At 45.1% G+C, this 25,165-nt stretch overlaps 1 protein-coding gene and 1 pseudogene across 3 annotated transcripts in view; both read left to right on the top strand.

The window, feature by feature from the left end:
• The first annotated feature begins 6,753 nt into the window (after nucleotides 1-6,753).
• LOC311100259 (anaphase-promoting complex subunit 2-like) lies at nucleotides 6,754-14,260 on the top strand (annotated as a pseudogene). Its single transcript has 14 exons — nucleotides 6,754-6,863; nucleotides 7,040-7,247; nucleotides 7,359-7,680; nucleotides 7,814-7,946; nucleotides 8,192-8,366; nucleotides 8,500-8,649; nucleotides 8,820-8,935; nucleotides 9,133-9,311; nucleotides 9,469-9,610; nucleotides 12,706-12,781; nucleotides 13,016-13,219; nucleotides 13,347-13,479; nucleotides 13,665-13,906; nucleotides 14,048-14,260. The product of its transcript is annotated as an anaphase-promoting complex subunit 2-like (transcript).
• Nucleotides 14,261-15,297: 1,037 nt separating this feature from the next.
• npr2 (natriuretic peptide receptor 2) overlaps nucleotides 15,298-25,165 on the top strand; it is a 47,152-nt gene continuing 37,284 nt past the window's right edge. For both annotated transcript variants that reach the window (XM_084141126.1, XM_084141125.1), the window contains exons 1-3: nucleotides 15,298-16,246; nucleotides 20,015-20,196; nucleotides 23,293-23,406. In XM_084141126.1, coding sequence (XP_083997252.1) covers nucleotides 15,544-16,246; nucleotides 20,015-20,196; nucleotides 23,293-23,406 — 999 coding nt within the window. In that variant the 5' untranslated portion in view covers nucleotides 15,298-15,543. The remainder of the gene's footprint in view (nucleotides 16,247-20,014; nucleotides 20,197-23,292; nucleotides 23,407-25,165) is intronic.

The raw sequence follows: 25,165 nt of genomic DNA, 5'->3' as shown, positions 1-25,165 counted from the left end.
CTGTTCAGTAGTGTTTTTTATTTTGATTGACTCGGGGCACGATTTGACAACATAGTTCAGTTTTGAGCACAGATTGAACTGTTTTGAGGTGAAAGTTTGGTTTTGCAAGAAGAGTCTGAGGTTTTGTGAATGTAGCTTGAAAATTGGGTTTTGTGTTCACAGTTAAGAGAAAATGAGAGCAGCTTTCAAGAAATGTGTCTTAGCAATCGACAAAAACTGTAACAAGATTACTACCATATTTTCTAAGGTATTTGGCCACCTCAAATTTTTAAAGAGCTCAGAATTCTTGCAATAAGATTTTTCTTCACAAGCCCTTTCCAAAAAGTGAGAGCAGACCTTTAACCTCAAACTTAACTATATCATGATTTAATAAGGAGCTATTTAGCTTCCAGTAGGATGCCACCAAGGTTAGTATCAGGGGTAAATATTTTGACATCAATGTAAATGGCCCTATGGTCTGTGAGGGGAGTAGTACAAATATGTGTAGTAACACACTCACTATCAATACATTTCGATATAAGCCAAAAATCTATTCTGGACTGTCTGGAACCTGTTTTGTTACTCCAAGTGAATGATCTGTCGGCCGGAAACCTCTCTCCATATATCAGTAAGATCAAACTTTTCCATAAAAAGTATTAAACTCAAACTCTGATTGGTTGGCCTACCTGGGGGCCATCTATCAGATGAATTATCTATAGTAATGTTAAAGTCCCCTCCTATCAATAACAATTAATTGGGAAATTTAGATAACCAATGAAGTATGCGTTTCTCTACAGATTCAAGCAACTCATCATTCTCATGTTTTGTGTTGTACCCGTAGAAGTTTACAGTAATGAGCGTAATGTTATTGTAACTGATCACAAGACAAATAAAGTTACCAAAGGTATTTTTCATTGTAATGACCACAGCGGAGCGTTCAGAGCCATGGGAAAGCCAAATATCGTTGCCCCACTGTGACTTCCAGAAGTTGGCATCAGCAGAAATTGAGTGCAACTTCACATTGTTTCCTAACCCCCTAGCATTAAGAGAAACTATAGACAAAGACAAAACAACAAACATACTATAAAACTATTAACTGTAGGATGAGTCAAAAACATAGGAGCAGTGAACATAAGCTATAAGAAACCGAGATCTGCACCATTTAAGTAAACTTGAGCTAGTTGTTATCCGGCTTTTGAAATTCAACTCAACAGAAAATTATGTTAAAGACCAAACCAAGGGTTCTCTGTAGTAAGAGAGAATAAAAACCCTCTTTAGTGTAATCAGGGACTATTCTTAAAAAAATATATAAACTCAGCACAAAAAGAAACGTCCTCTCACTGTCAACTGCGTTTATTTTCAGCAAACTTAACGTGTAAATATTTGTATGAACATAACAAGATTCAACAACTGAGACATAAGCTGAACAAGTTCCACAGTCATGTGACTAACAGAAATGGAATAATGTGTCGCTGAACAAAGGGAGGGTGAAAAAGTAACAGTCAGTATCTGGTGTGGCCACCAACTGCATTAAGTACTGCAGTGCATCTCCTCCTCATGGACTGCACCAGATTTGCCAGTTCTTGCTGTGAGATGTTACCCCACTCTTCCACCAAGGCACCTGCAAGTTCCCAGACATTTCTGGGGGGAATAGCCCTAGCCCTCACCTTCCGATCCATCAGGTCCCAGACGTGCTCAATGGGATTGAGATCCGGGCTCTTCGCTGGCCATGGCAGAACCCTGACATTCCTGTCTTGCAGGAAATCACGCACAGAACGAGCAGTATGGCTGGTGGCTTTGTCTTGCTGGAGGGTCATGTCAGGATGAGCTTGCAGGAAGGGTACCACATGAGGGAGGAGGATGTCTTCCCTGTAACGCACAGCGTTGAGATTGCCTGCAATGACAACAAGCTCAGTCCGATGATGCTGTGACACACCGCCCCAGACCATGACGGACCCTCCACCTCCAAATCGATCCCGCTCCAGAGTACAGGCCTCGGTGTAATGCTCATTACTTCGACGATAAACGCGAATCCGACCATCACCCCTGGTGAGACAAAACCGTGACTCGTCAGTGAAGAGCACTTTTTGCAACGGTGGGTTTGTGCCCATAGGCAACGTTGTTGCCGGTGATGTCTGGTGAGGTCCTGCCTTACAACAGGCCTACAAGCCCTCAGTCCAGCCTCTCTCAGCCTATTGCGGACAGTCTGAGCACTGATGGAGGGATTGTGCTTTCCTGGTGTAACTTGGGCAGTTGTTTGTTGCCATCCTGTACCTGTCTCGCAGGTGTGATGTTCGGATGTACCGATCCTGTGCAGGTGTTGTTACACGTGGTCTGCCACTGCGAGGACGATCAGCTGTCCGACATGTCTCCCTGTAGTGCTGTCTTAGGCGTCTCACAGTACGGCAATTTATTGCCCTGGCCACATCTGCAGTCCTCATGCCTCCTTGAACAGCTAATCATGGCTACCCGGACTATTTGCACTGCCCCCCCCACCCCACACCCCATCTTTTTACGATGCTGCTACTCTGTTAATTATTTATGCATAGTCACTCTAACTCTACCCACATGTACATATTACCTCAACTACCTCAACTAGCCGGTGCCCCCGCACATTGACTCTGCACCGGTACCCCCCTGTATATATAGCCTCCCTACTGTAATTTTTTTATTTTTTTTTCTCAACACTTTTTTGTTGTTGTTTTATTTTACTTTTTTATTAAAAAATAAATGCATTGTTGGTTAAGGGCTGTAAGTAAGCATTTCACGGTAATGTCTACACCTGTTGTATTTGGCGCATGTGGCCAATAAAATCAGATTTGAGTTGATTTGCAGCATGCCTAAGGCACGTTCACGCAGATGAGCAGGGAACGGGGCATCTTTCTTTGGGTGTTCAGAGTCAGTAGAAAGGCCTCTTTAGTGTCCTAAGTTTTCATAACTGTGACCTTAATTGCCTACCGTCTGTAAGCTGTTAGTGTCTTAACGATCAATCCATAGGTGCATGTTCATTAATTCTTTATGGTTCATTGAACAAGCATGGGAAACAGTGTTTAAACCCTTTACAATGAAGATCTGTGAAGTTATTTGGATTTTTACAAATTATCTTTGAAAGACAGGGTCCTGAAAAATAGTTTATATATACAAAATAATTGTAAGAAAATAAAGGGGTACATACTATTTTAAGTGCATATGAAAAGTGATCATAAAAAATTAAGAGTACAAAAAAATATATATATATATATATATACATTCCTAAGACCTTTCTCACTTGGAAATAAGTATTAATAACTAAATAGAACAACAACAGTGTAAAGTAATTCAGAGCAGACCTGAATGCCCCTTTTTAACAGTATCTTAGTACTGGATGCATAAAAAAGTAATACATACAACTTTCAGTCATCTTTGTGAGTTTGTAAACAAAATTGGCCTTCTTCTGGTCTGGTCATACAAGAAAAAACGAATAAATGATTGAGTAGTCCAAAAAGGTAACCCGAGGCTTGTTAGGTAGTCAGTACAAGGAAAACGAGAATACCATGGCTGAAACCGTCAATCTGTTCCTGGTGAGGATTGAGGTTCTCGGGAGGAATATGGATTTCCAAACCGTTGATGAAACGTCGTCCTCTGACGAAGTAGGCAGCTGTCACGATCGTCGTAATAAGGACCAAGGCGCAGCGTGATATGCGTACATACTTTTAATAGTACTTAATACACAATACAACAAAACGAAACGTGAAGTCCTCCGTTAACAAACACAAACCTACACGGAACAAGATCCCACAAATGACAAGTGCACAACAGGCTGCCTAAGTATGGTTCCCAATCAGAGACAACAAGACACAGCTGCCTCCGATTGGGAACCACCCCGGCCAACACAGAAACACACAATCTAGAAAAGAACACATAGAAAACAAAACATAGACACTACACATATAAACTAACACCCTGGCTCAACATATAAGAGTCCCCAGAGCCAGGGCGTGACAGTACCCCCCCCCAAAGGCGCGGACTGCGACTGCGCCAACTAAACCCAACAGGGGAGGGGCCGGGTGGGCATTCCGCCTCGGCTCTGGGCGTGACCACCACCCTCTAACTACCCCCCCATAGCGCCCCTGGTCTGGCCCCGCTGGCTCGAGCTGGACTGGACATCGGTGGAGCAGATTGCTTAGGCTCCGGTGTGGAGCAGCTGACCGGTACCTGACCAGGCACCGGTGAAACAGGCACGGGCTGTGCCGGACTGACGACGCGCACCACAGGCTTGGTGCGAGGGGCAGGAACAGGCCGGACCGGGCTGTGGAGACGGACTGGAGGTCTGGAGCAAAGAGTTGACACAACCCGTCCTGGCTGAATGCCTATTTTTACACACTCTGTGTGAGGCATCAGCACAGGACGTACAGGGCTGTGTACTCGTACTGGCACTACAGCACGTGGCACTGGCGCAGGATATCCGGGACCGAGGAGGGGTACTGGAGGCCACGAGCGTTGAGCCGGCACACTCCGTCCTGGCTGCATGCCCACCTTAGCACGACACGTGCGTGGTGCTAGCACAGGACGTACAGGACTGTGCCGGACCACTCGCGGCACAGTACGCAGCTCCGCATACCTCGGAACCTGCCCAGTCTCACGCTGCCTAGCCTGAGTACGGGGAGTTGGCTCTGCTCTACCTCTAGGCTCCGCCAACCTCCCTTCCAGCCCCCCAAACCCGGTGGCCTCCTCTCCTAATCCACAAACTCGCCCTGTAGCTGCCTCCAGCAGCCCCGTCGTCCATGCCGTGTGCCCCCCCAAAAAACTTTTATTGGGGTTGCCTCTTGCGTGCCCGACATCGGCACGGTTGGTGCCGCTGCTCCTCTCTATGACGCGCCTCCACCGTCTCCTCCCACGGACGGCGATCTATTCCGGCCTGGATTTCCTCCCAAGTCCAGGATCCCTGCCCGTCCAAGATCTCCTCCCAAGTCCAGGCTGTCTGCTCCTGGACACGCTGCTTGGTCCTGTTATGGTGGGATCTTCTGTCACGATCGTCGTAATAAGTGGACCAAGGCGCAGCGTGATATGCGTACATACTTTTAATAGTACTTAATACACGATACACACGATCTAGAAAATAACACATAGAAAACAAAACATAGACACTACACATATAAACTAACACCCTGGCTCAACATATAAGAGTCCCCAGAGCCAGGGCGTGACAGCAGCCTTTCCCTCATTTCGTGCTTTCTTGATCGTTGGCCACAACTTGTTCCTCCTTTCTATGTCCTCCGGGCTGAGATGCTCGGCAAAACGCAGACCATGGCTCTGAAGGAACGTGTTCTTCCTAGCAGCTTTCCAGACTGCATTCCTGTAGAATCTGGCAGTGAAGAGGATGATGATACCCCTTGGTCTTGAATCGTTTTGCTGTTTCTTCTTGCGGAGGCAATGCACAACGTCGATGGTATCACCAACTTTCTTCTTCTCTGCAGGCATAACTTCTTGGCAGATGCGGATAGCCTCGCGCCACACATCCTCACTCTCCACCTGGGGCACGCCGTAGTCTCAGGTTCCATCTTCTTGTGTATTGCTCCAGTGAGACGTCTAAGGTAGACATTGTTCAAATGCTCTGTACAACCCTGACTTTGGCCACCTCATTCTCCTTTACCCTTGTGGGGCATTCAGAAGACGTGGCTTCATGATTCCCACCACAATTACAACATGTCACATTGTCTTCACTTTTATAACACATATTATGATCTTTTCCACATCTTGTACATTTCAGCTTCTCCCTTCTGCAAACACTTTCTACATGTCCAAAAGCTTTACAATGTTCACACTGCATTGGTCTTGGGATAAATACTCTAACTCTGTAGTTAATATACCCTAACCGCACTTCATTAGGGAGAAACTCCAATTCAAAAAACAAAAGAACAGGTTAAGTCTTCACTTTTTCCCCATTCACCACTCGATACATCCGACGTGCTTCAATCACTCCAGGAATATTTTTCATCTCTTCTAAATAAACTTCCCACGAAACGCCAGACATAACCGCCTTGAGGGGTGCCCTGTTCCGAAGAGACACACACAACACTTCAAATTTATCAAATCGATTAAGACACAACGCACGTTCCTTCTGATCCGCAGAATCACAGCACTCTCTCCACCAGTGTGGATAACTCAAATGGTTTCTTCAAGATTGGTACTCTGCTCAGCTGCTCCTTATTAACAAACCGTACTCCTCCTAGATACGAAGGGTCATTCTCATCACTGTACCCTACTTTGCTCTGTTTCCCATTCTTTTGAACAACACTCAAATTCTCCTTGATTCTACCGCCATTGTATTCAGATTCCACTTCATCATCCGCTTCCACCATCTTCCCTCTCTCACACCTCCGTTCCACTTATCATTCCAGTCACAGGAAAGTTCTTATATCTTGAGCAAATCAAAACAATAATAGGAATGACTGGAAACTAGTTTTCTTTCCCCACAATCTTTCTGAAGTTAGGCGCGCAGCTCAGTAAAAACCGTCTGTTCAAGCCGCCATCTTGGCCTCCTTGTCACGTACACTTCCGCCACACTTTTATAAGTTCCGCAACCACACATACGTCAGTATTATGCACCACAGGCTTGCGCAAGAGCGCAATAACTTCAATTGGTATCTGTACATTCAATGTAGACACATTTTAGTATTTCTTATGAGCCATACAACGGACACCTTAATATGGGTGAGTGATATAACACAGACAATAACTTTGACAATACACAATCGAATGATTTTCGCTGAGTAATTTGGTCCAACCGGGATGATGATGGACTCCGCTGAGATGTTATTCTCAGTACCACAGGGGCTACCTTCTGCTTGGGACACCGTAACTGCAGCTCTGGTGAGTAGATGGACCTAACTTGCCTACGCACAGTACCTTGTGTTGTTGACATAGGCTACCTACCTTTTATGTGAGAATGAAATTACATAAATTGCACTACTGTGGTTGATTGCTGGACATGTAGCTAGCTAACACATTCACATGCAATTAGGAATTACATTGCTAGCTAAGACCAATGTTGATCTATAAATGTACCTACAAACCATAGTCCGTGTCTGTTTATAAGAACATGACCAATTTCCTCTGTCTGGAGGGATGGCTCCTGGAGACCCTGCAGGTGCGTCTGACCACTGCCGAGGTCCCTGAGTTTTGGGCTGGATTGAAGCAGCCAGAGAATGAGCTTGGGGAGAAGGATAGGGCCAGGATCCTACTCATGGCCTTCCGTACCCTTTTGGACAGACTGGAACCTTTCCTAGGTGGGGTTCAAACGTTCAGGTTACAGTTGACTGCACCCTTAATGCTGGAATGTTGACTGAACAGAATGCTGTCAAATGCGTTACAAAAATTACCCTCTGTCCTTTCCACAGGAGGGTTGGAGAGGCTGGGTACCTGGCAGGATGAGGGCCGGGGTGGTCTGTGTGGCCCTGGGGCCAGGGGTCTCCAGGAGAGGGCCTTCTCCGTCATCAGGGCCATCCTACTGTTCTCCCCCTCGGCTGTGCTCCAGATGAGAATACTGGAGTTCTACAGCAGGACCTTTTCTGTGCACATGAGCCAGGAGGGGGAGGCAGGGGAGTCTGAGGAAGGGGGCGGGGTATCTGAGGGGGGCGTCTGTCAGGGCTGCACTGTCCCCACCCAGCAGTGCTGGTGTCAGGAGGCCCTGGAGCAGCTGCAAGAGCTCAGCCACATACTGTGAGTGAATGGAGGGGTGGCCATGTCACTGTATGCTCTATAAGTTGTGTTAGAACAACCATTGTCTACATCTGTGCCTGCTGTGTTTGTAATGTCTCTGCAGCTGTCTCTACCCACTTTTCCCACCCTCCAGGTCCAGATTGCAGCTATTGGAGTGGGTTAGTTCAGAGGCAGTGACGTCCATCTTACACAAACTGATTGAGCAGCGGCTAGAGCAGCACTGCAGGGGGGAGTACGAGAGCTCTTTCCTCTTCAACTTTCAGGAGGTACAGTATACTAGAGAGCCTGTCTATGGGAGGACCACCTCGCATAATAAAGTGACATGACCTATCAACAAGTTCTACTTTTCTAGCTTGCATTATTTAACAGAATAGGTTGCTGACCAAATATGTTTTGTCTATAAAACAATTTACTACACCAAGTCCAAATCTCAGAAATGTGATCATTTATCTGTTTTACTCTTAATTACAAACATTCTCTCAATTCCCTCTTTCGTTCTCTCTCTCTCCAGTGGCTAGAGCTGGTGTTTGCCAGTGAAGTGGGTGGACTGGGTACGGTGCCCAATGGCACAGGCAGCAGGGCTGGGGAGGTGGGCCAGCCAGCCAACGCTGTGCACCACATGCACCAGTTCTTCTGCAGGATCTACGTCAACATGAGGATCGAGGAGCTCTTCAGCATCATCAGAGGTGAGGAGTTAGGGAACAGAGAGAGGAGATAGGGAGATGGTGAATGATACAGAGAGTATTAAGAGAAAGCATCACCTGTGAGTGTCGACGGCATAGGGAAGAGATTTGATAAGGGGGAAAGAATGAGATACAGAGAGGGTAGAAAGGGTTTTGACATTTCTCCCACCCTCACATTCAAAGCCTGCCATTGAGGACCTCAAGTTCTGTCTAGAGAGAACCAATCAGAGGCAGCAGCTCCTCACCTCCCTTAAGACAGCCTTTGAGACGTGTCTGCTTCACCCAGGTCAGTGAACCAATGATGGGTTAGGAACAGTGACTGGTGTTTGGCTCTTTATGTTTGTAACACATTTGATGTGAAGACTAACTGTTGTTTGCAAATACAGTGTTGCAGAAGAAGCTGGAGTGATAAGACTTAATGAATCCCTTCTCAACAACATTCCTCTCTCCTTCTAGGAGTCCATACCTTTGACATCATCACTGTATATATCTCGGCCATAAAGGCCCTACGAACTGGACCCATCTATGGTCATCCTGCAGGTTGTCTGCCAACCAATCCGCAAGTACCTCAGGTGGGTGCATGTGTATTATCGTAATCTGTATTTAGTTATCTATTATTTTATTCTCTCATGAGTATTTATGAACAAAGCAATCATTTAGTGGGAGGCAAAATGTTAGAGATTGCTCTTTACTTGACTGATTTTACTCCCATAGCATACTGTGTTGATGTTGACGTGGCATTGATGTGACATCTGTGGTTCGTTGCTAGGACGCGGGAGGACACGGTACGTCAGATAGAGGCCAGCCTTACCTGGGACGCGGAGGGCTGCAGTGACCTGGCCAATGAGCTGTCCCGTGCCGACCCTGTGACCCTGCAGACCCAGGACAGTGAGGACGAGGGCAGCGACCCAGAGGAATGGACCCCAGACTCTAAGGATGCTGTCACAGGTCAGCACCCTCAGTGGACCCACAAAGGTTGTCATCACACTAGACTAGTCAGTTGCTTTTTCCTGTTTCTGCTGTATTGAACTAGAAATTCTTAAAAACAATACCTCTCCATCAGTTATTTTACTAAATACACTCCTCTTTCTTTCTCACCCTTCAGACAAAATGGGCTCGAAGCGGCATTCGTCTGACATCATCAGTCTTCTGGTCAGCATATACAGCAGTAAAGAGATCTTCATAGATGAGTACAGAACTGTGCTGGCAGACAGACTTCTCCACCAGTTCAACTACAATACAGCCAGGTACACAACACGTATGTACAGTAGCTAGTCCCAGCACTCCAAAGGCCTATATCTCAATGCTATACAGTACATTACTGTCACACTCTGGCTCCGGGACTTGTATTTGTGCCAGGGTGTATTCGTGTTGTTGGGGTTTGTTTTGGTTAGGTTGGGAATAGGGTGTGTTCATTTGGGTGTGTGTGGTTTTGGTTAGTTCTTGTGTAGTCATGTGACTCCCAATCGGAGGTAACGAGTGTCAGCTGTCGGCTCGTTATCTCTGATTGGGAGCCATATTTATCTGTATGTTTTCCTTTGGGTGTTGTGGGTTTTTGTTCCATGTTCTGTCAGTATTGCAGAGGACTTCACGAATCGTTCTTGTTTTGTTGTTTTGTTCCAGACTTTGAATTAATAAAGTCATGTTCGCTCAACGCGCTGCGCTTTGGTCTACTCATTTGGAAGACGTTCGTGACAATTACTCAACTTTTTGCAGTCACTCTTAATATTATGTGCATGTCGGTATACTGGTGTTGGTATTTCTGTGTGGACATTTTGGGTAAATTAAATCAATTATTTTTTAAATAGTAAGTAACTTTTCTCATGTGCCTCCACATGTTCGCTCAACAAGTCATGTTCGCTCAACGCGCTGCGCTTTGGTCTACTCATTTGGAAGACGTTCGTGACAGAAAAACCCACCATACCAAGACCAAGCAGCGTGTCCAGGAGCAGGCAGCCTGGACGTGGGAGCAGATCTTGGACGGGCAGGGGTCCTGGACCTGGGAGGAAATCCTGGCCGGGATGGATCGCCGGCCATGGAGTGAGACGGTGGAGGCGCGCCGTAGAGAGGAGCTACGGCGTAATCAGGGTCGTCGTCGGACGGTCGTGAGTCAACCCCAGAAAATGTTTAGGGGGGGGCACACGGCATGGACGACGGGGCTGACGGAGGAGAAAAGGGGGAGTATCCAGGAGGCCACCAGGCCAGGGGTACACCGCCCTGTACGTCCTGTGCGGATGCCTCACACAGAGTGTGTGAGGGTAGGCATTCAGCCAGGACGGGTGGTGGCCGCTGTTCACTCCAGGCCTCCTATCCGTCTCCACAGCCCGGTCCGGCCTGTTCCTGCCACCCGCACCAAGTCTACGGTGCGCGTCGCCAGCCCGGTCCGGCCTGTTCCTGCCACCCGCACCAAGTCTACGGTGCGCGTCGCCAGCCCGGTCCGGCCTGTTCCTGCCACCCGCACCAAGTCTACGGTGCGCGTCGCCAGCCCGGTCCGGCCTGTTCCTGCCACCCGCACCGAGTCTACGGTGCGCGTCGCCAGCCCGGTCCGGCCTGTTCCTGCCACCCGCACCAAGTCTACGGTGCGCGTCGCCAGCCCGGTTCGGCCTGTTCCTGCCACCCGCACCAGGTCTACGGTGTGCGTCGCCAGCCCAGCCCGGCCTGTTCCTGCTCCCCGCACTAGCCCTGAGATGCGTGTCCTCAGCCCGGGACCTCCAGTTCCGGCACCACGCACCAGGCCTATAGTGCGTCTCGGCCGGCCAGAGTCTGCCGTCTGCCCAACGGCGCCTGAACTGCCCGTCTGCCCAACGGCGCCTGAACTGCCCGTCTGCCCAACGGCGCTTGAACTGCCCGTCTGCCCAACGGCGCCTGAACTGCCTGTCTGCCCAACGCCGTCTGAACTGTCCGTCTGCCAAGCGCTGCATGAACTGCCCGTCTGTACTGAGCCTGCAAAGCCGCCCGTCTGCCATGAGTCTTCAGAGCCGTCCGCCAGACCGGAGCCGCTAAAGCCTTCCGCCAGACCGGAGCCGCTAGAGCCTTCCGCCAGACAGGATCAGCCAGAGCCTTCCGCCAGACAGGATCAGCCAGAGCCTTCCGCCAGACAGGATCAGCCAGAGCCTTCCGCCAGACAGGATCAGCCAGAGCCTTCCGCCAGACAGGATCAGCCAGAGCCTTCCGCCAGACAGGATCAGCCAGAGCCTTCCGCCAGACAGGATCAGCCAGAGCCGTCCGCCAGACAGGATCAGCCAGAGCCTTCCGCCAGCCATGAGCAGCCAGATCCGTCAGCCTGCCATGAGCAGCCAGATCCGTCAGCCAGCCATGAGCAGCCAGATCCGTCAGCCTGCCATGAGCAGCCAGATCCGTCAGCCAGCCATGAGCAGCCAGATCCGTCAGCCAGCCATGAGCAGCCAGATCCGTCAGCCAGCCATGAGCCGTCCAGCCAGGATCCGCCAGAGCCGTCCAGCCGGGGTCCGCCAGCCAGCCAGGATCCGCCAGAGCCAGCCAGCCAGGATCTGCCATTCAGTCCGGTGCTGCCCCTTAGTCCGGTGCTGCCCCTTAGTCTGGTGCTGCCCCTTATCCTGGTGCTGCCCCTTAGTCCGGTGCTGCACCTTAGTCCGGTGCTGCCTCTTAGTCCGGTGCTGCCCCTTAATCCGGTGGGGTTAAGTTGGAGGGTGGTCAGTTGGAGGAGGCTACGGAAGCGGGTAGTGACTATGGTGGGGTGGGGACCACGACCAGAGCCAGAACCACCGCCGAAGAGGTATGCCCACCCAGCCCTCCCTGGGTTAGCCCTAGTTGAGGCGCGGTCGCAGTCCGCGCCTTTAGGGGGGGGTACTGTCACACTCTGGCTCCGGGACTTGTATTTGAGCCAGGGTGTATTCGTGTTGTTGGGGTTTGTTTTGGTTAGGTTGGGAATAGGGTGTGTTCATTTGGGTGTGTGTGGTTTTGGTTAGTTCTTGTGTAGTCATGTGACTCCCAATCGGAGGTAACGAGTGTCAGCTGTCGGCTCGTTATCTCTGATTGGGAGCCATATTTATCTGTATGTTTTCCTTTGGGTGTTGTGGGTTTTTGTTCCATGTTCTGTCAGTATTGCAGAGGACTTCACGAATCGTTCTTGTTTTGTTGTTTTGTTCCAGACTTTGAATTAATAAAGTCATGTTCGCTCAACGCGCTGCGCTTTGGTCTACTCATTTGGAAGACGTTCGTGACAATTACTCAACTTTTTGCAGTCACTCTTAATATTATGTGCATGTCGGTATACTGGTGTTGGTATTTCTGTGTGGACATTTTGGGTAAATTAAATCAATTATTTTTTAAATAGTAAGTAACTTTTCTCATGTGCCTCCAGGGAGATCCGTAACGTGGAGTTACTCAAGCTGCGATTTGGAGAGTCCCATATGCACTACTGTGAGGTGATGCTGAAGGTAAAGCAGGGCGTGACTTTGAAATCTTGAGTTACCATTTATGTTAAATTGAGCTATGACAACATGACTCTTAACGTGACTTCCTAGTATCTTTGAAAATACATAGTCCTTTCACCTACCAGTGTCTTTCATAGAATAAGGCATGGGGACAGAAGTTATCGAACAAAGACAAGGAACAAAGACCATTTAAACACTTTAGGACAGAGCCTTACTCTCCTCCCTCTCTCTCCCCAGGACCTGGCTGACTCACGGAGGATCAACACCAACATCCGTGAGGAGGAGTCCAGGCTGGGTGAGGATGAGCAGCCCCCCATGGCCCTGACTGCCATGATCCTGTCCTCTGAGTTCTGGCCCACGCTGAAGGAGGAGAAGATGGAGCTCCCGCTCCTGGCCTCCCAGGCCATGGAGGCCTACACACACCACTATTAGAAACTCAAGGTACCTGATGATGAAGATGTAGCCTAGGTGCCAGTCTGTTCCTGCTTTATTCAAGTCCTTATAAACAGAGAATAGGGAAATAGCATTTTGAAATCAAATTCCATAATTCAAATGGTCTCTGTCCCAGGCGATGAGGACCCTGAGCTGGAAGCCTCATCTGGGATCAGTGACACTGGATGTGGAGCTGGAGGACAGGACTCTGACAAACCTGACTCTGTCCCCTGTCCACGCTGCCATTATCCTGCACTTCCAGGACAAAAGTCAGTACTCTGGCCGTCACAGGCTGCCTTTTGTACAACTTATCATTGCATACAGACAGACATTGTATGAGTAACTACGATTAACCTTTAAGCCATCTCTCTCTCTCTCTCTCTCTCTCTCTCTCTCTCTCTCTCTCTCTCTCTCTCTCTCTCTCTCTCTCTCTCTCTCTCTCTCTCTCCTGAAGGCTCATGGACTCTGGAGGAGCTGAGTGGGGTCCTGGGGGTGCCCCAGGAGATGGTGAGAAGGAAGCTGGCTCTGTGGCAGCAGCAGGGGGTCCTGAAGGAGGAGGCTGGGGGGCACTACTCTATCCTGGAGAAGGGCTCGTCCCGGGAGAAACCTGAGAGAGGGGTGATGCTGATCGACAGCGACGAGGACGGAGACTCCAACACCACCACCCAGTCAGAGCAGAGGGAGGAGAAACTACAGGTATGCACGCAGACACACAAGCACACACACACATTGGAGGCATGTAATTAAAATACAAATACACATTTTCTGTCAAATATAAATCAAGCTAGCCCAAACAGCACGGTTCTCTCTCCCCTTTGTGTGTGGTTGTTTGTGCAGTTGTTCTGGGCCTACATCCAGGCCATGCTGACCAACCTGGAGACCATGACCCTGGAGCGCCTCCACTCCATGCTCCGGATGTTCGTTGCCACGGGACCCGTTGTTACAGAGATGGACGTGAACAAGCTGCAGGCCTTCCTGCAGAGGAAAGTGCGAGACCATCAGCTCATCGTGTCCGCAGGCGTCTACAGACTGCCAAAGTCCACCAACTGATGATGGGGAGAAGAGAGGAGGAGAAAAGAGGTACAACTGAAAAGTGGAGGTATTTGATTTGTTATCTAAATGTACATGATGCAGCATTGCAGCCAGAGACGACAGTTTCCAAGATGAACCTGTTCGGAAATAGGTTCGGAAGGCAACTGAAAACGCCAAGCATTGTGCTGGATTACTATGTCTTACAATACGAATGGCTATAATGAGCATGAACCAACCATTCTGTCTTTATTGTTGACCATCCAGGTTGCTTGACTTTGTTTTGGACTGCTTGTCATGACTTTTGGGGACTCAGAATCATAAGCAGTGTTTCAGCACCCATTGTTCTGATGTTTCCCAATTTCAAGAAAGTTGCACATTGAATTGACACGTGTTTGGACTTGGTGTAATTTGGGGTTCCCCTTTTGATTACATTACAATTGCCTGAGCTAATAAAAAATAGATTATTATGTAGTATGATTGTATTTGTCTTAAATAATCTTGTAGAGCTCGCTGAAATGAAGTCCAGTGAGGAACTCCTGACCTCTAGTGGATCATTGTGGAATGTTAGATTTGTGTATATCAAATTCAGCATCGGAGTTTGGCATGTGTCCTACTACATGCTTGGATGTTTGTTTATTCAACTCTCATGGATTTCAAAACAAGGCTTTCAGCACAACTGCTAAAATTGTCTATTGTCTTCCAGATTATTGTCTGAGCCAGTTTATTTTTAACTGATTATCTATTTTCCTGGTCCTAGAGACCCACATGGTGTGCAGGTTTTTGTTCCAGCCCCCAGAGGTTTTTGTTCCAGCCCCCAGTACTCACACCTGATTCAATGGTAGTTGAATCCGTTCTGTTAGTGCTGTGGCGGAACAAAAGCTTGCACACCCTGTGAGTCTCCAGGACCAAGATTGAAGAACGGTGACAGCAGGCAGGGGGCGCCTCTTTCCTGTCTTTCTCGGACCTGTGATATCACGTGTAGGGGGCTGTACTGAAGGTTGCTGTGATTACGGTCATCTGGATGGATGTTATCACACTTAGCGGGGGGAGTTGAGGAACATCAGTCCGAGAACTGCACCGAAGTGAACAACTCACGGAATCATGCTGCTGAAGAACAATTAGAGCAAAATTATAGAGGATAAATTACACATGGATTACCTAAGCATTTCTTATTTTGACTGAAGTTGCATTTCAATAGAGAACCATATGGTTCGGTTTCAGGACAGTAAGGCGTCTTACCACTCTCCAGGTGTACTCACGAGGTCCGTTTTCTTGGATTTATTTAACTTCAATTTGGAGCAATGGGATATAAAACGGAACTTGGATGCTGTTTCTTTGTGGTATTCACATATTCTCTCATATCCAGGTGTCGAACGAATATGGAAAATAATATCACAGTTGCGGTGATGCTTCCCGATAATTACCACAAGTATCCCTGGGCTTTGCCTCGGGTTTTCCCAGCAATTCTTATGGCGAAAGAGAATCTCCAGAAGAAGCACGGACTTCTCCAAGGCCACTCTATTCAACTCTTGAATTTCAGCACAGAGGATTCAACCGGTGTCTGCGCAGAAAATAAGGCACAGATTATCGCCGTGGATACCAAACTTTATAATAAACCAGATGCTTTCTTTGGACCTGGGTGTGTGTATTCAGTCGCCTCAGTTGGAAGATTTGCATCCCATTGGAAACTCCCATTGATAACTGCAGGAGGAACAGCATATGGGTTTGATAAAGGGGAAGAGTACAAAACGATTGTGCGCACCGGACCCTCGACCACAAAACTGGGAGACTTCGCTAACATTATTCACGCGCACTTTAATTGGACCTCTCGTGCCATTCTGATTTTCCAAGATTTGAAAAAAGATGACCGACCTCACTACTTCCTCTCTGAAGGAATTTACCTAAATTTGAAGGATGAAAATGTCACAGTTGATGCCTTTCCATATGAAGACTCACCAAGCTATTATAAAGAAATCATTACTTTCATGAAAGACCACGGAAGAAGTAAGTCCATTAGTTGGCTGTTTCTACATGTGCAATAGTAGGTTGACGTTTATTGTCATGAGACTTGTCCTGGAGGCAGAACAGAGCGATTTCCCCTTAGATAGGCCAGCTGCAAAGTATTTTGGCTATATTGTAAAAATTCATGAAAACAAAAATGTGCTTTTTGACCTGCTGATATGGAAATATGTATGTTGCCATAATACCTAGCTCCAAGAATCTGATCAGATTTCCAAAATGCATGCAACATTGGCTCGACAGTAATAAGATAATATTTGGGCCTTAAACTTTTATTACTCTTGTCCACCTGCGTATTTTCTGAAGAAGAAAAAAAGTGTGTGTCTCTCTCTCTGTGATGCGCTCGTGGGTTCGTTCTTTTCCCGTTTTCAAGGGTCCCTGCATGCATTTTAACCGAACATTTGAATTATTGTTTTAAATATTATGTATCTAGTATTAATGTTAATTAATTACAATGGCCCCATGTTAATTTACAATATCTTGGAATGTTGATTCACAAATCATTAGGTTTTTATTTGCAGCTCATTCTATTTAAAAGTTTGCCATCCATTTCAGAGCAATTTATAAGAAATGCTTATCGTTAGACAATTAGTAGGCTAGCTCAATATATTGATTGTTTACCTAGTCTAAAATCATATTGACACATGGGAATGACTGTTGTAGGATATGTTATTACATGTTTATTAAAACTGTAGATTTTTTTTTAATGACCTTTTATTAACCCAAAACTGTTTTAGAAATGGTAAAATAGTCTTCCAAACTTGTAATTAGTTCAGAAAACCATATCCTATACACATCACAGTACATTTACATTACTTCATAATTTAGTGATAAATAGCAAAATATCCTTGTTAGTGATGTTAAAAAATGGGGAGATGTTGTCTGTAGAGATTGTCACAATGAGACCAGATGAAAGTGACAGTGCTGTTTGGCTGATTAGACCTCTCTCTTATAGACAGCATGTTCTCTGATTTTTTTGTTGGACATGGCAAATTACCAGTTGTGTTGGCAAATCAAAGCTTGACATTGGTTAAATTGTTTGATACTAGTCATTTGTGTGTGTTTGCTTTCTGTTAGTCATCTCTCAAGTCAACAACTTCCTTGTTGATTATCTTATCAACACGATAAAGTGGTATCAATATGGGTTTATTTGAACCACGATTTCACACATTTTGGCTACAGGATTTAAAGAATTGGTAGCTTTCAATTTTCAATTCATATTTGTTGGCAACTCAGGGAATCCATAAATATTGGAATGAATGATGTTAATGATAAATTCTACTGACATGGTTGCATAAATCACCTTGGACCTTATCATTATACTGTAATATAAAAATATTGATAAAATACCAGTAGAAGGGAATTGGAGTGAGAATTGGAGTGATGAAAGTCCAACAGAGAAACATCAATGCTGCTAAAATCTATGTTTAATGTTCTGAAGCTGGCAAGTTATATTGATGTTTGCTTTGGGCCAGAAATGTTCTGTTTGTAGGAAACTTCTAATGGTTAAAGTCCATCTGGCAGAAGTAAAGGCACTGAACTCTTTCACATCGTCTGGGAAGATACTGACCTTCAGTTTTCTCAATAACCCTAAAACATTACTCTAACCACTAAATGTTACTCTTGGCACACTTTTTTCATCCATATTTATTGTCAGGGTACTGATTTAGAAATCCATGGATCAGAACATTATAGAGTGACTCTGCACTAACCAACATAGCACAGATGGGACTGTGTGGCCGATGAGTGATTCTTGTAAATGACTGGATTTATCCACTTGAAAAAACTATTTTTCCAGCAGTAAGATTAACAGATAGTGCAATAAACACTGCATATGGGGGTACCAAATTGGTGTTATATCAGGAACAGGCACTTTGAAAGCTGCCAAACCTCTTAGCTTAATTATGGGCCCGCCCATGGTGAGCTTGGGGTGACAGAAGCGAATGGTTTTGTCAGGGCTTGTCCAGGCTTGGAGTTCTGGCTCGACATTCCATTCACTTTTATCCCTATGAGATCACCAACAGATAACCCCTGGGCTGTCAACCTTTATCCCTATGAGATCACCAACAGATAACCCCTGGGCTGTCAACCTTTACCTCAACTGTGTGGTCTCTCATTCTGGTCAACGTCTTGACAATGTCTAGTTTTGATTTCAGTCGTTTTTTTCAGCCACTTGTTGTCAGGTACAGATGTGTAATGTAAATTGATGCAGTACAACACAGTCCTTCATATTTTGTCTTCTGATGGGAAACCTTTTGAAGTCTGATTATTAGCATCCTATCAGAGTTGAAAAACGTAATGGCCTTCGTTCATGAAAAAAAACAAACCTTAACTCCTAGACTGAATAAAATCCCACTAGGTTGCCTCTGGAAAAGCTCACAACTTGATGCTTTTCAGACTACTAAAAGCATACATACAGAGGAAGGAAATGCCACATGGCTGAAAGGAAGAATACATCAAGCTGTGTTTTCTCTTTTGTGGAGGTACATATGTGAATGTTTGTCGCAGACTTGAAAAAATACATGAGTGCTAACAAGGGTGCCCACATAATGGAGCTAAGGTACAGTATAGCCCCCTCACTGTAATCACACAAAATGAGTTTCCTCATAGTTGGAAATGTGTTTATAGAAGTTGTGTACTATCTTCCTGGAAGAGATCAAAAACATGCGATGAAGGACAGTATCCAAGTCCTCTTACGAGAGTTATTAAAGTCCCTCTAACATGACAACATAATGGTCTAGAATATAAGTATCTAAAACGCTCTCTGTCATATTTGTATAACACTGTAAGTAAGATACACATTTCACAAAACACTAAAGTTGACTAGTTTCTAAACATGCAATTTTGCAGAGACTGTTTTATTGGTCTTTTTTCAAGCGTCCTACCTGAAAAAAAGACTGAAATTGAATGTATTCATTGTTTATACTATGATGTTGTTGATTATGAACAGATTATGGGATGCGCTGAATAGTGCAGCATTAAGGTTCTCTGCTTGTTGATGTTGTGTGAGTCATTGGAGAGAATGCAGCCTTGTACTAGAAATGTTAAATTCAGACGAGGTGGGTTGTTTGCCATCTTTGTCTGCCACAAAGTGAAACAAAATGTACCAAACAATTTGAAGTGCTTTGTATTAAGTTAAGCCCAGGCAGATCCTTATGATTTCTACAACACAGGAGGACTTTTCCCCTGCCTTTTTGTACATTTGTTTTGGACGATGTCCAGGAGACAGCAGGACTACTTGGCATGGCTCCTTGTGAGCTGTTTTGGAAGAGATGAGAGTTGGGGTCTGAGTGGTGTTCTGTGCCGACTTTGGTCTAACACTCTAGGAAATGTCTGCTAACTGGGAGGACTGCCTTAGAGCTGGCAGAAGTCACTCTGACATATGCAGTGAATGGAAATAATGCCTATAGACATGCTGTCCATGGAGTAGACGGCATGCAAACAGAATGGGATTGTGTAATGTAGACAGGCGTACAGCACAGACAGCTTTTACACACTGTAAACACACATGCACACTCCCCTTAAATAGCACACACACAAATGTGCACCTTCAGTAGGTCTACCTACACATGCTTCCTCATAACTGCAATCCCACAAAAGTTACAGATTTGGATTGATTTCATATCTATGGTTCATATCTAGATCTAGTCTACCAATAATAAGAGCAACTGCAATTCACAGAATAGTGCTAACATAATTCACATAAAAACAGTGATAAGAAACCTTTGTGTTGTGTTTTTGTCTTCCCTACAGTTGTGTATATCTGTGGGCCTCCGGACACGTTTCTGAGTATCATGAAGCTTTTCCAGAGTGAGATCCCAGACCCTGAGAACTACGCCATCTTCTATCTGGATGTGTTTGCTGAAAGCCTAACGGAGCACAAGCCCTGGCTGAACAACGACAGCCTCTGGATTGATCCCATCAAGGTCTTCAAGGTAAACTGCACAGACAGAGAGTTGGACAGACAGAGAAATATTCCCTCCGTTGATCCCTTTCATTCATTACATTTTGCTAATTTAACTTATCAGAGAAAACTTTTTTAGTAATTGTGTCCAAATACTCTGTCAATTATTTGGTGGTGAGCTGTCAGAGCCTTTCCCCTTCTGTCATTGGAACCAGACAAGTTTACTAGTCTGAAACTGCCATTTGGCATGTGAAATGGATGTCTCTCACTCAGGAAATTGAATTCAAAGCCTCTACTTCGTGTGTGCATCACTGGCCTGTCCATCAACAGAATCATTCCACATCCCTCTGTTCCAACTGAACCTGTATCAAAGGGAACACAAAGTTCACCAAGTTGAGTGAAGGTTGACCGACGTGTATGAATTACTGTAAAGTAGTGCTGAGCGATTAACCAACATTTCATTTGAACCGAGCGACATCGGTTCAATTACTTGAATTCCATTGAGTACTTAATTTTTTGTGAGCCAATGCGTTTCTTTAGAGAGAAATGAAATTATTAATGAGTGAAATCATGCCAAGAACTATGTGGGACGCTGGACTGAAGGGAGTTTTAGTTTTCATTAAGCAAATATTCAACCTAGTTCAACGCAAGAACGTGGTAATTAACTACAATGACCATAATCCATTGTGCCTGTTTTTTCCAGCTCGGACCGAGATGGATACACTTTTACGCCTGGTATGTTAGGTTAGATACACACAGACCGCATGAGAAAGGAATGTACACAACACAACCAAAAGAGGGATAGAGACAGTGTGTGAATGTATGCCTTATTTACTTTAAAGAAGTACAATTATTTCATCAGACAGCTCTGCAGCATACTTGGGCAGGCTAGCCTAGATAAATAGGAATACTAAAGGCAGGACAGTATGGGGAGCACAGAGAACGTTGTTTGGCTGCTACTGCCTGAGCAGAGATGAGATGATGACTTTAAGGAATTAAAAATAATAAAGTCATCAAATAAAAATTCAGTAATATACACACTAAAATATTTAATTATTTCATAGTAACTTCCTATTTTTCAATTGATGTCTACCCAATGTGGACCTGATGGAGACAATGGAATATTTTCAATGTTTTGGCTTTGGAATTTCCATTAAAAAGCTAACAAATCATTTTAATGTCATTATTTCATCATGCCTATGAAAACAATGAGTTGTCCCACAAATTCCAAACGGAAATTGCAATGTGCAGATGGATAAAGCTTTTATTTGAATCACTGTTAAGTAAAATGAGAGCGCTTCTCTGATCAACGTGATAACGAAGTAAAACTTCATAATGGTTCCGACTCGGCATGCAATAATCTGTAGAAAGGTCATAATTCTTCCCTGCCTCCTCTCCGTCTCTGCTCGGAGGACTTTAATGATTAGATGGAGTTAATAAAGGAGATAATGTGTTTTCAGCTAAAAGCCACTTAGTCCTACATATTGATGTGTTGAGAAATAAGTAAGTGGGGGGTACAGATGCTTCTCTCCCAATTTGGTCGTTAAATCTCACTGATTACGCTGCAGTTACTATAGACAGTATCGGAAATAATGGCGTTGAACTCCTAATGAAAGGCACTACAAATGGCTTTGGATTGATAAAGACAAGGTAGGCTTATTAACTTGACTGAAAAAGTGTGTGCTATTTTCTGGTAATTGCAGGTCTTTTTTCTGAAGCGTTACAATAATAAGGCTAGATATAGCAGACACAACATGAAGGCACTTAGATGGAGATAGATAAGCTATTTGTAAAGCACTTTGTTGAGACCCAATACATAGTTAAAATTGATGCCTCTGCTTGTGATATACCTTCTAATATTTGTAACATAAGATTTTGGCCCTCTTTTACTGATTATACAACATCTTAATTTGACTACAAGCAGTAACATGATTTCTGGCAATATGCAGCTCATAGAACGTTGATTGCTTTTGGAAGTTAGTTGTCGATTGTTTATCATTACTGTGTCTGACCATTCAGCCAGATTTAGCCTATATCAATAATAACAAGGCAAAGTGCAAGTGAAAACTCAACTGATGACCATAGATTAAATCTTTGGCCGAAACTGTGCTTTTTCATCCAAACAATATGCCTCCATCCAAATATAATCAAACAATGTCACAACTGTGGTCTAATAGCAATTTGTAAAAAGTGGTGCAAATAGAACATTTGGTAAACATAAGCAATATACAGAGTTACCACAGCTGCTCTTCTGAGTTTTTGCCCTAGTCTTCAAGACATGTCCATAAGTTTAAGTGCATTTGGACACAGCTAATTGTGCATTCTTCACCATAAATGTTGTTGCTGTTGACTCATAAGGGACTGTTCATTAGACTGTTTGGATTATAAAATAGGATAAATCTGTTCATTATTAATCCTACTTAAAAGCATTTCAAATTACATTTGAATCAGTTACATTTCCACCCAGTAGAAAATCACTCTGCATGCCATGATTATAAATCTTGAAGAAGAAAAGGAGAGCTGCACACTCTAGGAGCTCAGATGCAATAATTGTATAACCTAATAACCAACGTTTCGACAGACAAGCTGTCTTCATCAGGGTATAATGACAAACACTGCGGGTCACTAGTTTATATAGTGTCAAAGGACACACGCAGGTGTCTGTAATCATGGCCGGGTGTGGCCTGATATCATTGGTTAATTCACAGATAAACAGAACATACAAAAAACATGAATGGATAGCATACGATCATAGATTAAACTTGGCTACATAGGCCCACAAACATTTTACAATGAAATGATTACAGACACCTGCGTGTGTCCTTTGACACTATATAAATTAGTGACCCGCAGTTTGTCATTATACCCTGATGAAGACAGCTTGTCTGTCGAAACGTTAGTTATTAGGTTATTAAATTATTGCATCTGAGCTCCTAGAGTGTGCAGCTCTCCTTTTCTTTTTCAAGTGCTCTACTCTGTTAGCCAGCACCTCACCTAAATAGGTGTGTGTTTCTTTCGCCTCCAAATGATTATAAATCTGTCATAGTTGGTACATGTTTATGATGCTCTGGGTGTAATTCCCCAGTAATGTTCTACTTTCTCATTGTTGTCTCTTTCTTTCTCCCAGTCTGTGTTGGTAATAACATACAGGGAGCCTGATAATCCAGAGTACAAAGAGTTTCAAGATGAGCTCCACATTAGAGCTCAGAAGGACTTTGATGTGAACATAGAACCCTCTCTGGTAAGTTGTTTGAAATCCTGCCACAGCTAAGCCACTGCCATAAAATAGATCATTTATGCATAGTAATTAATGGATTTCTTTGATTCATTAAATACTTGACTCCTTCTTTGTGAAGATTAATGGCGTTTTGGCAGTCTAACTGGGCTCAACCAGATATTTAAATAGAGACAGCCAGGGAGTAGAGCCATGCCTATAGGGGTCAAGGTAGAATTCCAGGCAAATAGTAAACAAAAGCTGCATATGTGAATGAAGATCATGAAGACTACTCTCTTGCTGGCTGATGTTGATCCAAGATGGCGTTGCAGTGCGGTCGTGTATTCTGTTGTGTTCTCGTGTAAATAGACAGTTTTTTTTGTCTTTTTTTGTATATATTTCTCTATCTCACTTTCCATCCTTTAACTAAATATACTTTCCTGCAACCCGCCTCACCCAATGTGGAACAGATTCTATTATTTCTTTATACCTTTTATCAAGAACCTATGGCTGAAACTAGCCAGCTAACTAGCTACTTGCTATTAGCCACCGTTAGTGGTCTTCACCACTGTCCATGGCCTGCACTACCTACCAGCCAGCTCTAGCCTGGACAATTATTGGCCAGTCTGCACAGCGTGCTATCGACCCAGAGCACTGAATCACTGGACCTTAACACCGGATCATCGCAACTAGCTAGCTGCAACCGAATGGCTGTTGTTGGCTAATCACCACTGTCCCGATGCACCAGTTAGTCTTGAGCTAGCCTCGAGCCAGGCCCATCTCCCGGCTATCTACCTCTCTGTCAACCGGACAGGACCTCCTAGTGTCGACACGGAGCCCCGCCGATCTATCACGACTGGTCTGCCGACGTAATCGTCTGATGTGGTTTCAACAGGCTTCCCGTTGCGACGACCACGAAGATCCATCTGCTAGCCCCGGCCCGCTAGCACGCGCAATCAACAGCCGTGCCTCCTGCTCGCCTGTGCTGTAGCTGCCTACGAACTGCTCCCAGACTTACCTATTGCTATTCACTGGACCTTATGATCACTCAGCTACACAGCTGATGACTGCTGGACTGTTTCTTTACACGGTACCCCATCCTGTTTATCTGTTTAGCCTCAGCCCAAACTTTCGTTGCCATTACCAGTTGTTGTTTTAGCCCTCTCGAATAACACCTGTGATTGCGTTATGCCTCTCTCCCATGTCAATATGCCTAGCCTATTGCTGTTTGGGTTAGTTCTTATTGTACTATTTCACTGTAGAGCCCCCAGTCCCGCTCAACCTGCCTCAGATAGCTCCTTTGCCCCTCCCCCTATACACGCGGAGACCGACTCAATTGATGCCTCCAGCGATGCTATCTCTTTCATTGTTACCCAACGCTTAGGTTTACCTCCACTTTACTCATATCCTTCCATATCCTTGTCTGTACATAATGCCCTGAATCTTTTCTATAACACCCGGAAATCTGCCCCCTTTATTCTATGTACCCAACGCACTAGAAGACCAGTTCTTAAAGCCTTTAGCCGTATCCTTATTCTAGTCCTCCTCTGTTCCTCTGGTGATGTAGAGGCTAACCCAGGCCCTGCAGCCCTCAGTATCACTCCTACTCCCCAGGCGCTATCATTTGATGACTTCTGTAATCGCAAAAGTCTTGGTTTCTTGCACATAAATATAAGAAGTCTACTTCCTAAGTTTGAGTTATTCACTGCGTTAGCACACTCTGCCAACCCTGATGTTCTAGCAGTGTCTGAATCCTGGCTCAGGAAGGCCACCAAAAATTCTGAAA

The sequence above is a fragment of the Coregonus lavaretus genome, assembly GCF_964263955.1.
Source record: "Coregonus lavaretus genome assembly, chromosome: 24".
Classification (NCBI taxonomy): domain Eukaryota; kingdom Metazoa; phylum Chordata; class Actinopteri; order Salmoniformes; family Salmonidae; genus Coregonus; species Coregonus lavaretus.
Note: the sequence above shows the minus strand (reverse complement) of the source record. Positions and strands in the feature narration are given on the sequence as shown.